General features: G+C 53.8%; 4 protein-coding genes across 4 annotated transcripts; 1 reads left to right on the forward strand and 3 right to left on the reverse strand.

Moving 5' to 3' along the window:
- Positions 1-1225: 1225 nt before the first annotated feature.
- On the forward strand, positions 1226-3026 carry NEUTE1DRAFT_137852 (uncharacterized protein; the record flags this gene model as incomplete). Its single annotated transcript, XM_009852861.1, has 2 exons — positions 1226-1752; positions 1820-3026. 2 exons carry the CDS (start codon positions 1226-1228, stop codon positions 3024-3026), a joined length of 1734 nt encoding a protein of 577 aa, XP_009851163.1.
- Positions 3027-5010: 1984 nt separating this feature from the next.
- NEUTE1DRAFT_122394 (uncharacterized protein) lies at positions 5011-6339 on the reverse strand (the record flags this gene model as incomplete). Its single annotated transcript, XM_009852862.1, has 2 exons — positions 5011-6233; positions 6327-6339. 2 exons carry the CDS (start codon positions 6337-6339, stop codon positions 5011-5013), a joined length of 1236 nt encoding a protein of 411 aa, XP_009851164.1.
- Positions 6340-8139: 1800 nt separating this feature from the next.
- Positions 8140-9609, reverse strand: NEUTE1DRAFT_42059 (uncharacterized protein; the record flags this gene model as incomplete). Its single annotated transcript, XM_009851982.1, has 2 exons — positions 8140-8942; positions 9003-9609. 2 exons carry the CDS (start codon positions 9607-9609, stop codon positions 8140-8142), a joined length of 1410 nt encoding a protein of 469 aa, XP_009850284.1.
- A 637-nt stretch (positions 9610-10246) lies between these two features.
- On the reverse strand, positions 10247-12353 carry NEUTE1DRAFT_82299 (uncharacterized protein; the record flags this gene model as incomplete). The annotated part of the gene is made up of 2 exons (XM_009852863.1): positions 10247-10737; positions 10810-12353. 2 exons carry the CDS (start codon positions 12351-12353, stop codon positions 10698-10700), a joined length of 1584 nt encoding a protein of 527 aa, XP_009851165.1.
- Between the last annotated feature and the right edge of the window lie 398 nt (positions 12354-12751).

The following is a 12751-nucleotide window of genomic DNA, read 5'->3' on the forward strand; positions in this document are numbered from 1 at the left end:
CCCCCCCCCCCCCTTGTTTTTGGGGGGTCCCCGGGGGAAAAAAAACCCCCCCCCCCCCCCCCCTCGGGGCGAATTTTTCTTAGCTTCTTTTCTGGCTGCCTGGTAGAGTGGTAGGTCCCCATCCACTCATCTGCACCCCTGCTCGAGTATACACAAACATCCTTCTTCGCCTACATAACTAGTAGATGTAGCCCCAGGTTGCCCTCCACCACCCACATGCCTGTCTCATGTGCGTCTGGTCTCTCCGACTTACCCTATCTCAACCCAGCCCAGTCCTCTTCCAGAGTCCCGATTGCTTAGGCGGACGTAGCGGCGTCTGTCTTGCAGCCGACCTCTCTCCCTACTGGCACGGCTCCCCTTGTTTGCTGCCCACGGCTGCTGTCGATGCAACTGCTGCTGCTGTTGCCCGCTCTGGATACCACGGATTCCTCCATAGAGAGAGCCCTTCTGCCGACCTGAACTTGGACCTCGATTCCCATTCATCCACCCGCCCATCCATCCCAGTCACCCAGTCCTCTAGCTAAAGCAAGCACCGGGCGTCATTAGCACTCGACCTACCTCCACACATAGGGCAGTTTACGCCGCCCAAAGAAGCAACTGATCCGCCCTTTGTCTCATCGGCTACCGGACGGTCACGCTGCTTTGCCCGCTGCAGCACCATCTCGCGGCAGGAATCTGGACAGGGCTTACACAGTACATACCTCGACTGCTTCTCCTAGCCTCCAGCTCTCTTTTGGATACCAGACCAGACACTATCAGGTTGGGGGCCATCCAGCCGACTCTGCCGACTACGCTACGCTCATTCATTAACCTGACAAGAGGCACTGCTTGCTGCCCGCCGCCTTTTTCGTCCAGCCAGCCCACTCCAAGACCTGTCTGGTGCAGTTGATCTACTCAACGGCCACCTCGACGGTCCCATACCCGGCTATCCTACCCCCAAACGCTTCTGCAGCCCCGGCACAATAGCACCGCTCAGGCGTTCTTGGGGCTTGCGACCCCTCTCCAGCCAGCCCATTACCGATCCCGTTCTGGAAACCATTGGCTCGTCATATTATGCACCGCGACTCCTAGACATCCCGACCAGCTCCCCCATATTGACGGACCACTTTCTACTCCTGCTAGAAAGAGAGTATACTCGGTCCCTTCAACCGAGCGGCTCGTCTTGAAAAACTGATCTCAACAACCACCAACGATATTGCTTCAGCTCATCACATCTGTCGCCAGCATGCACGATCAAATCATTGGCACGATAGGCATGGACCAAGGCAGTCACATCGCTCATGACAACAACACATATGGAAACAACAATTGGGTGGATATGAACCCATTCCACCACCAGACCACCATGCCGGACTACGGCGGCAGCTACGGTGGTTATATGCCACCGATCTCTCATGGGCTGCCCTCCGAGTCACTAGGCAGGATGCCTCCTCCCCCGCCTCCTCAGCATCATGTACCTCAACCTCATCAACATTCTCACCCTCCTCTTCCAATGTTGATGATGCCCCAAACGACGACGACTTGGCCGAGCATGTTGACGAATCCAACATACGGTTCACACCCTGTCCCGCCCGTCGCCATCCCCCCGGTAACAACACCGCTCAAGAACTCCAAACTGCCAGCTATCCAGACAACATCACAGCCCAGGAAAACACTCACCGACGAGGACCGTCGGCGTATGTGTCAGTATGCTATGGATCATCCGACGGCCAAGCAAACGGATATCGGAGCTCAGTTCGGTGTTGAGAGAAGGTAGGTCATGATCTGTAGTAGTTCGTGTCGGTTGCGGAACCTAGTTAAGCTGACAACCTTTTATTAGCACCGTGTCCAAGGTACTGCGCCACAGGGATAAGTATCTGAATCTCGAGGACCGCAGCAGTTCTCCGATTAAGCGTAACAAAGTCAAGGGCGCGGATGTCGAAAAGGCTCTGACCAACTTTTTCCGAAAGTCTCAGGGCAAAGGCGTTCCAGTAACTGCCGAACTGATCAAAGAGAAGGCGCACTTGTTTGCAAGTACCATGGGTGTCACGGAAGATGATTTTCTCAAGTCCGGAAGCACAGCATGGCTGGACAAGTTCATGCTTAAACACAACATTGGGCCGAATAGGCTACTTCGTCGTGCCTCCGAAGCCAACATCAGTAGCAGCATGCGAGGATCGCCCTCCTTGAGCACATCACAACCGTCAAGTGCCATTTCCCCCCTCTCCCCTTCGGGACACACGTCTCCATCTACACTATCGGCGAATAGAAGCGAAGGGGAGAAGGATAACATGGCGACCTACATGGACTATCCAACTGAAAGCAGCTACAAGCACTCGGGCTCACACAGCACAACCTCGTTACATAGCGCATTTACTGACGCGGGAACTTCAACGTTCTCTGGGAGCACCCTTAGCCCAACAGCATCGTTCAGTTTTTCGCCTGATCCTAATGCCGGAGCATTTATTACAGCAGATCAAGCCAGGCAGCTCCCGCCGGGAAGCGGTGTCGGGTCCAACTTCCAAAGACCAAGAAGCCAGACATTCCCAACCTTGGACCTCGAATACCTAAATCAACAAGAATCAGGGGACTCGTTGACGCCAAAGTATCATGTGTCGCCCACGGGACCTTCTTCGGCCCTTGAGTCGCCTGCCAATGAAGTAGGCGCCTCGCACTTTGGCATGGATCACATAATCACCTCACCACGACTCCGTCACAGTAGCAGCAGTGGAAGTCTCGCTGGACGGTCGATCGCTACACCGCTTAGCGCAAACCCTACGTCTCCGATTTCTCCTACTCAGGAGGACGCAAGAAGGGCTGCAGACACCCTGCTTTCATTCATGCAGCATTCAGGTGGATTTGTGGACCACGATGAATACATGACTGTTGTTAAACTCACCGAGAAACTGCGGCTTCACCAGGCACAACTTGCCAAGAACACAGCAGTGGGAATGGGTGGGCTTTCTCGGATACCAGAGGGCGATAGTGAGATGCAGAACGCCGAAGCAGCTTCGATACCCAAAGTGGAACAGGCCATGGGGACGTAAAGTTGGATTGGACGTTCAGAGATTCCATATTGCCGTCTCAAAACCGCCCGGACCTCAAAACTCTGTATCCCCATCAGGATTGCTGAACGAGCTACAGACAGATCGCTTTCGATGCCATCCATCACCGCGGCATGAATCGCAAGGAATACCCGGAAACTAAGAAGTCTGTCTGGCTCGGCTTCTGTTTTCTTCAAGGAGACGACCGGTTCAAAATTGGTCTTTCTATATTCACCTGCACATTCCCTGCCTCTCTTCTTCTAGAAACATCTTCTTATACCCCCCTTTTTTTTGCTGCTATCATTTTGATTGACGGAGTTGCCAATATACCTCGCACGCTGCGATAAGAACCAACGCTCACGCGAATAAGGAGTCAAAGATCCTCTTCCCAGCTATTCGGCTGTGATTTCACTCGGCCTTTTTCTTTTTTTTTTTTTTTTTTTTTTTTTTTTGTTCTTTATGTTATCGTCCCATCTTGCTCGCCTTTGAAGATCTAGCCTCCAGTTTCATCCTTGGCTCTGTTTGGTCTGTCTTGTCTCGTTTGACCGCGGGTCTCTCTGTTTCGAAGCATCATCCAGAGAAACCACGCCGTCGCCTGCAACCTTTCCCATGCTTATCCTGGCTTAACCATGTTTCATCATGTTCACTATATCAATCTTTGTCCGCAACTTCTCTATGTATATTTGACGGGTCTCTTGTTTTGGGTATCACCATTCCATATTTCATGTTTGATCGCCTTAGCTGACCCCTTTACCGACCTGTCACAAATCCGTCACATGTATCTTTTTTGCCCACCCACTTCCCTCCTTCGAGTGTGAAAAACTCGTCGTCTGGGAGGAACCAGAACATAGCCCTCTTCAGCTGTCCTGGTAATAAGGATGATTGTGAGGACCTTGGGGCGGAGGGGAAAAAAGTACGACTTTGGCGACTAACAACGGTATCGATTCAGTATGGACGCAGTGAAACTGGACAGACGCGAAAAGAAAGAAAAATGAAGGCACTGCTTTTGGCAAGCCTTTTCAGGATGTGTACAGTGTGGTATAGGGCGTGTCATCTGTACTTCTTCGCTATTTGTTTCACACCTACCCTTTGCTTCAAAAATTGAGGAAATTCGGGAAGCTTTAAGTCCCGGGTCGTGTGCGAATATTTTTCGGATCTCTATGGCTCTGTTGAGTGGGAAGAACTTCAGTTACTTGGTTGATGTGCATTTTTTTCCACATTCCACTCTTTGTTTCTTTCAAGGACTTCTCTCATATTTCCCCTACTTATGCTTACCCGAACTAGCATAGTTGTTCCGTGAAGGACAACCCAAACGTCGGAGCGAAGGGGTCAGGCAGATGGGGGAACGGACGGGAATCTGGACGCAGGAATGGAACGAAACAACGGCTAAATGAGGGCTTTTCCGATGAAGAACCATCGATAGCCACCGTTAGTATATGTTAGCATATCAGGGCATGTTGGTATATAGATCAACCCTTCGAGGTTTGTTAGTGAGACTCACAGCGTCTTCGAACAAGGGAGAGAACAGGGACCTTGAACCATCATATTAGCCCAAACCTCGCTACAACCAGGGTCAGAACAACGATTGATCGTGTCCCACCGAGTGTCCCACACACATGCACCAAAACTTGACTCCATTCACGGCGGCCAACAACGAACCAGGCGGGTGCTGTGCAGGTCAGGAATGTTACCTAACTAGCCTAAAAGTGGCAAAATAGCCCTCTGCAAGTACCACGCTAACGAACTCTCCAGGGGTGATGCGTAACACTCCCACATCTAAATTGCCCGTGCATCGCTCCTTCTCTTAGCGTATTTTCTTGCTGTTGACATTGTGAGCACCCATGAACTCGCACCCCCCCCCCCTTCTTTTCTCCCCAAAAACTAGACTGCTTGTTGTTACGAACACACAAACCAAAAACATTGACAGACACAAGTCTCGCGAGAACAACGACCAAACCCTATTCGGTACTCTTATTCGATCCCCATTTCAAGCAAGCCTCTCTTCCCAAAGCTCGCTAACCCTCTTCTCCGCCAATTCGGGCATCAACCGCACCAGGATCAACTCCAGTATGGAGTAAATCAGATGCTTGTTTAGATAGGCATCGCTAAACACATCTAGAATTCCTTGTTCGATTTCTGTCAAAATCGTCTCTTCATTTGGGTTTCCATCGTCAACATCATCGTCAGCATCATCAACGTGAGCTTGACCGCCGGTGGCAGCGAATGCAGAAGCGGCGTGTATATCACCTGCCTCTGCATCTGCATTCGCGTCAAGCTCTTGCTGAAAATGGACTTCAACAACATGAGCGTGTTGGTCCTCCACCCTCTTGGCTAGTTTGGTCTTGGTCGCTGAGGCTGCTGCGCGGATGGCGGCATCGTTAGTGCTACCACCTCCAGTAAGAGACAGCTTGCTACTGCTCCGACTATTACCCGTACTAGAGCTGCTGCTGTTGCTACCTGACCGGGGATCGGAACTGGTAGTAATGGTTGCTGCTGTTGCCGAAGATGCTGGCCCTCTACGGCCAAACCCAAGGCCAAGGCCAGACCCAGGCCCAGCTCTAAATCCAGGGGCAGGGGCAACAGACGATAACGAGGAGAGCGATCCAGACGACCCTGACCCCTGTTGATGAGTTGGGACTGGGCCGCCAGTAGTGCTAGCATAACCAGGAACCACCGCCTGCTGGCCCTGATCTAGGCCGCCTTTCTTCGGTCCGCTCCCGCTCCGCATCTGTTCCATTTGTGTCTGATCCTGCTTCGGCGTCTGTGATGAGTTTTGAGGAGCAGCAGGCTGGACAGTGGCAGAACCGACATTGCTTGCTCCCCGACTGGTCGTAGAACGAGAAGCACCGGCTAGTGCGCCTCCCTTTTCGGCATCCTCTTCACTTACCACCATGGGCGCGCTAGTACTACCAGTGTTAACAGTAGCAGTTGGCCTGGCCTTTGGGCACGCGGCCGTGGCTTTGAGACTAGAATTGCCGCCAAATCCGCAACGGCCACTGAAATAAACGGACCCAAGGAGCTTTGCCATAAATCCAGGCGAAATTAGCGCCCAAAGATCCTTAGCACACCTGCGCCTTAGCGCAAGCAGCTCGTCTTCAGACGAGGGTGCCGTCAGACTCGAGATCCCTGGCAGGTTGTTGGGGAAGAGTGCGCCTCGCACACTGCGGAGAAGTGGGGGTAGACCTGATGGGTCAAGGATGTACTTGTGGACTGCGTAAGATAGAAGCCTATGATTGAATCGTTATGGTAAGTAAAACGGCTTGTCTGCTAGTTATTGGCCGGTCCGGTATTCTTTGCCTGAACGGGACATGTGCATTTTTTGCGATTCTTTGCTTCTTTCTGGTGCACATTGTGTGTGTAATACTCGGAAGATATCTCGCTTCTATGCTCTGGGGGACTTTGAAGGGGGAAAGGGGTGTGTAATGGAGGTATGGTGTTTCATTAAGTGGGGGGAACAGAACACTCGAGAACGGGAACTGAGTGGGAGGAGTACGGCGGTGTGTATGGTGCGCGCAAACCAGTGTTTGTGTCCCTTTTGAGTGTATCCATGCGCGTGCAGCGTTTGATTGAAGGATAACGGGCTCGGGCATGTCTAAGAGTGAGAGTAACTGCCAGTATTCCATGAACAGAATTCCCGCTGTCGAGAATAATGTCTCACATCATATTATGGACCGTGTATCTCATGGTATTGGGGGGGGGGGGGGGGAACGAGTCGAAGGCCGTAGATGCTGACGAACCAGGGCAGCTCGTATCAACAAACCACCATGACACCGCCGTGAAGGCCCGAGCTGGGAAACGATCGTAACACCATGTTCGTGAGCTCAACCCCTGGTAATAACATGATCCGCTAGTCCTAGCCACAGATGGAAGCGCGAGGACGAGCTCCTCACTTCCATTGTGACTGCGGGGAACAGGAAGACCAAGGCTCGATGGGGAGATGCTGACATTGGTGACAAGGTCCATCGGCCATGGGTCGTGAAGAGGGCACTTGGGCAAGAACCCTGCTGTTCACCAATTTCGTTCCTTCCCCGAGATCCATGGGAACTGGACCGCCGCACAGTGCAAGAGACAGTGACGGCCCCAGTTTGGGGTGAACGGTAGGCTTGCGAGCACGAGGAGGGGTGGTCGAAAAGCAAGCTCTCTGTGCCAAAGCATCGTGGTGCCTAGCGTGCCGTAAAAAGCGCTCAGGCGCGATACACCTTGCGGAATAGCGCAGATATCTGATCAGCAGATCCTCCATCGTGGATTCTGAGTCGCAGATTGCGCGCCAATCGAGCAGTCCAGAAGAAGGATGGATTGGCAGTGAGATACCGAGACGAGATGACCGGTCATGGGGACGGCTGTTTTGTTCGAATTACCGAGATATCCAAGACTTCAAGGCCGGGGACAAAGACAAGTCCATCCAGAAAAGGGCAAGTTCCATATGAATATCGCAGCGTATGGCAGAATGTCGCTGTATGATTGCGCCTGGCGACGGACACGGCCAACGGTGGGGTGTGGTATGAAGCGGAATTCTGGCGGAAAGTGATCTCGATGCCGGATGCTTCTGGTAGTCTGTCTCCTGAACCTGGATGATGAGAATGGGTCGAGGAGGGGTGTCGGATCCTTGTCAATAATCCCATCCGGCGCGTAAACAAGGCTCGTCGATGGTCCGTCTAGTAAGCCCCACGAAGCCCATGGTGCAATGGGACATGGCCAAGGCCACATCCCACCATGATTGGCTGGCTGCAGTTGGACGTTCCGAATGCATGTATCGTGGGATTGGAACACTTGGGGTCCGGTGGTCGCCGATTCGGCCGCAGGGTGTTTTAGGGGTGTGTTCCACAACACCCGCCTTTACCCAAATGCCTTGTAGCAGCTTGGCCTTGGTAGATGCATCGCGCCCGCTGACCTCGTCTCTGTGGCCCAAGCTCCGGCACTCAATCAATATGCCTTGGTTGGCCGCTCCTTGCAATTCTTGGGATGGTTGCCAGTCTCTTGCGTGCACTTGCACCAGTTTCGATATGGGTGGGTACGCGTCCAGATCCAGTGACTTGACAATCATGCGGTGCAACAGTCGAATGTGCAGAAGGGAGTAGGAAAGAGAGGGAAAAGGACAAGGAAAGAAGAGGCTGACCTACCTGTCAATGCTCCCATCAACACCACCCAGCCTTCCAGGGCTTCTCATCATGATCCACTGCAACATGACCACTGTGCCGCTGAGCCACGGCATCCGGCCGTCCATCTCGATCAAGTTGGATATTGCTGACCAGCATCTGAATGCCAAAACGGGTGTCCTGAAGCGTTCCAACTCAACATCGGACGAACCGGCATGCTTTTCGAGGTCCATTCGAGTCGTATGGTGAGCCGCCACTTTCTCGTATGCGGTCGTGCTGCGCGATGAACGAGGTGGTAGGGAGTGGGAGGTGATCAAGATAGTGATAGCCACCCTCACAAACGATATCGTGAGAAGGATCCAATGAACGATGGTCCAGAACAGTGCCTGAATCGATTGGACCGACGACGAAGTGCGGGCCTGTAGCGGTACTTTGCTCTTCCTTCGGGGCAGAGGCTCATGCTCGGCAGATCTGCGCCGTGTGATAACGCTGGACGCTATCGAGAAACATTCCCAGATGAACCAAGGCTCTGACAGCTTGTTGGCCAGAATATTCCCGATTATCAGCTCTGATAATATCTGGCCAACCAGGGCCACAAGACAGTCGTTCTGGAGATCCTCAGTGGGCAAGAGTACGGCAAGAACAGCATGAACCAGCAGCTGACGATAGGCCGCCTCATTTTCGGCTTGCTCAGCTACGCTCTCCGGGCTTCCTGAGCACGGGACGGGAGACAGAGCGGGCAGGGGGCACAGAGCGTGATAGATCTCGCGCGCATTTGTCTGAAGGGGAGACTGCGTGATGGGATTGTGAGCTGCTCGATAGGCTGATCGGACGGAACAAGTTAGCAGCGAACCCGAAATTCATTGGTGGAGCTACAACAGACCAGTGACATGCCTGTCGAGAAGATCGGGCAGCTCGTCTAGGAGCAAGCTCTCGAGGTCGACATTGCGAAGGCGCTGCTCAAGCGCTCTAGTGACATGGGCAATAAGCTGGACGATCTCGGCGACAAACGAGTCGTCGGGGGTGATCTTGTTGTACCAGTTCTGGACATATTCCCGGAGGATGATGGCGATTAGTGCGTACAGCTGCAGGTCGACATCGTTCCGACTGGTCAGAGGCGGCAGCACATCCTCAATCGATACCGGCGGGGTCTTGCCCTTGTCCTGGTGTTGAGGACACAAGATGCGCCTGATCAGATAAACGGTGGCCTTGTCAGAAAGGGGGTCTGTCCGCTGCGCGTTGGACTGGGGCGACGGCGATCCCCGTTTGGTCCGTGACCTGGTGCCGGCCTTCAGGTTGTTTGTCGACGACGATGGTTCTGAGCTCGTCCTGGGCGACTTTGGTCGTGGGGTTGAGAGACGAGTGGGAGCGGGGCCCTGACTCTGTGCAGTGACAGGGACCGCAGGGGACGCAGAGGGCGCAGAGGGCGCAGAGAAAGTGGGAGCAGCAGCAGCAGCAGCAGCAGTCGAGGCAGTCGAGGCAGTTGTCATGACGGGCCAACTAGCGGTGTCCAAACATTGTGCCCCGCGCGCACCCGTTCATATCATAGCGCCGTCCACTCTTTATGACAATTCAGAGCCTGGCAGCTCTTTGAAGCGCGAGAGGCGGAAGACAAGAGAAAATCGGCAAAGTGTGATTGCAATGTTGCGCGGTGCAGTGGTTGGTGAACAGGTGGTGCTGGGTGCATGTTGATAGGTAGCGAGTGGTCCGGTCTTGTGTTGGTCCACGCCTGTCCCGCACCTGTGGTGGATGGCGACTCCAGCCAGCAGCGGCAGTAGCCCAGGTGATAAGGAAGCACCTTGCCGCTTATCAGCCACTACCTGTCCGAAACGGGTAGGCGGTGAGGTTAGCCAAGACCAAGCATGGTCGTTGCCCGTAGCATGGAAACCGATCACCCCTTGAAGTCGTCGAGCTTCCCCTGAATGAATGTCAACAAAGCACACACCTTTGACTTACGCAGCTAAGGCGGCACCACGTCCTCGACCGCTTTCAAATTCCTCTAACTCTAGTCAGGTCGGTGCGAGTTATCTTCCAGCATATGGGCAGTTTTCGTTTCTTACCAAGGATACATACTGCTGGCAGATTAGGAATCTCCACACCTGAAGTTTGTTATCGTTGCACTTCGCTTGACAAACGTTGACCGAAATTTACTGCGCGGTGCAAGGTGCTGCGTGAGACGGACAAAAAGTTCTTGAAAAAAAACCGTCTGTCGTCGATGAGGCTCAAGCTGTCATCACCCTTGCCACAGCAGACTGCCGTGACACAAGGCACTTGCTGCATGCGGCCCGAGCCTGACCGTTGCAGATCAGTGCCTCCCTAGGCCCACAACTATGAGACTATCAGACTGTGCAGTCCACAAGATTTTGAACACACACCTTGGATCCGACATCCGTAACATCCAGCCCGTGCCGTTAGAAACGGAAATGATACCATAAAGTCTTGAAGCGTAAACAGCCGATATGGTCGTGACAATGCGTTTGTTCGATATTCCTATTATACAGTCTGGGCTCCTAACAGTCCGGTTGCCAACACCTACTACATCTTACAGGATGCAACGACCAGCATACGCATGGCTCATCTATACAGCAATGACGTTGTCTTTGACGGTAGCCTCGTACCTTAAAAACTCTGTTAGCACTCAAACCATATCTAGTTGTGCGGGGGAAAAAAAAAATCAAGAGAGCACCAACCTCTTTCCGCGGAAGGCCCACACACCCCAGTTACCGGCACTGACGTCCTGAGGGTCAAGATCATTCAGATCCCACCGGAGACTGCGGAAGATGTTCTCGCCAGGCTCCATGAGAATGTCGAATTCACCCTTGGCCTTCTTGTTGACCCACTCGACATCACGCTCCATGTCAGCCTGCGTGTAGCCCGTAGCAATGATAGGAGCTTTGGTCTCGAGAAGCATAGGCAGCGTTTCCTCCCATTCGTGGGAGCTTGCCGGGTGGCCCAAACCAGGGTGGAAGAGGACGAAGCAGTCGAAGTAAGGGTCGTGAGGAGCGAAATAACCCGTCTTGTGGATAGTATGGTAATAATCCACAATGGTGCTGATCTTCATGGTAGGCCATACGCGGTCCTCCACCACCGCACCGTAAGGGTTCTCGGGAGTACGAGGCGGGAGGGGAAATTCGTCATCGCGGTTCATCATGCTCTCGGGTCCGATGAAAATCAGATGGAGTCTCGACAGGGGGAAGAGATGGGCCAACTGCACCCAGGCATCTCTAGGCAGCGACGACTCAGCGCGAGCACCAAGAATAAAGACACGCACGGGGGGCGCCTCAGGCCGGAGACCCTTGATAGACTCGTTGCCTCCAGTCTTGGGAGGATGCAGGGTATAGCGAAGTGCCGTCAAACTCTTCAAGCCCTCGACGGTGAGGCGATTCCGGATGTGGTACGGGCTCAACTCATGAAGAACGCTGCCGATCGTGAGAGGATAGGTCAACAACCTAGTCGCCTGTCTCATGCACCGGTCATCGTTGACAGCTTCGAACTGACGGGTATACATGAACGTGTCCCAGTTGGTCATGTTGACCATGGCATCATCCATTTGCGGACCGGCGTAGTTGAACTCGTAGAAGTGGCGGCCTGAATGGAGGTCATGGTCATCTTCATTGATCTGTCGCAGAGTGTCACATATCTCGAGATGTTTCTCATAGTCGTCCATCCAATGCTGCTCGCTGCAATATACCGGGATGCCACAGTCAGGACACTCGAAATCGACGTGCTTCGGCGGCTGGGAGCCAGACTCGGTATCGACTTGGCGGTTGGTCTCGGAGAACTGCCCTGGGCGGTGACTATGGTGGGGGCAGCTGGCGTGCTGTCTTATGAAGGCCGCGCGCTGGCGGATCTTGGGGATGGGCGAGTTGGTGAAGGAGTGGAAGAGGTTGTCCTGCTCGAGAATCGGCTTCGAGGGGATACCACTACCGGCCAGATCCTCGTTGGTGGCAAACGATGTCGAGCTGCTGGCCTTGGGTCTGGACTGGGCAGCAACGGAAGGAAGCTTGCTTGTGATCGAAGCCTGGGTCGGACGCGAGATGGTTCTGGTGATGCCGCCGACTTGCGTCGAAGACGAGGAAGAGCTCTGTGCCCCGCGGATGGAACTGACGGAGCGTTGCTGGGCTGACTGCAAAAAAGCAGCACTTTGCCTGCTCTGTCTAGCTGTGAAAGTCGAGCATTGCGAGCAAAGCTTGGACAAGGCCGGACGCACGGCGCGGTCTGCTGGGAGGGCCATTGGGAGTTCAAGAGGTCGGATGATGTTCGATCGGGAATCTGGATCGCCGGGACTCGATGCGACTTTCCAATTGACTTTTTGGCAGCAGCTCCCAGCAATCCGGGGTCCTCTCCCACCGACCCGACTCGCTACCTACCCAAGTGCCTAGGCGGGTCTCGTCCATCGAATGACCCACTTCCTTGTGCTTGCTTCACCAGCCACAATTGTGCCTAGGTAAGCTCTGACGTTATGCGGGTCAGAGACCTACCTAGCTACGAGCGAGCCACAGTCGCGGGGGGCGGCGTCTACGACCTACCGTGGACCGACGTACCGCTGCAACCTGAGTGACTGGACTGCACCAATTGGCCAGAAATACCATCGACGGCAACCGACTCCATCTACCTCGCCAGAGTCCCAGA

This window comes from Neurospora tetrasperma (assembly GCF_000213175.1).
Source record: "Neurospora tetrasperma FGSC 2508 unplaced genomic scaffold NEUTE1scaffold_3, whole genome shotgun sequence".
In the NCBI taxonomy this organism is placed as follows: Eukaryota; Fungi; Ascomycota; class Sordariomycetes; order Sordariales; family Sordariaceae; genus Neurospora; species Neurospora tetrasperma.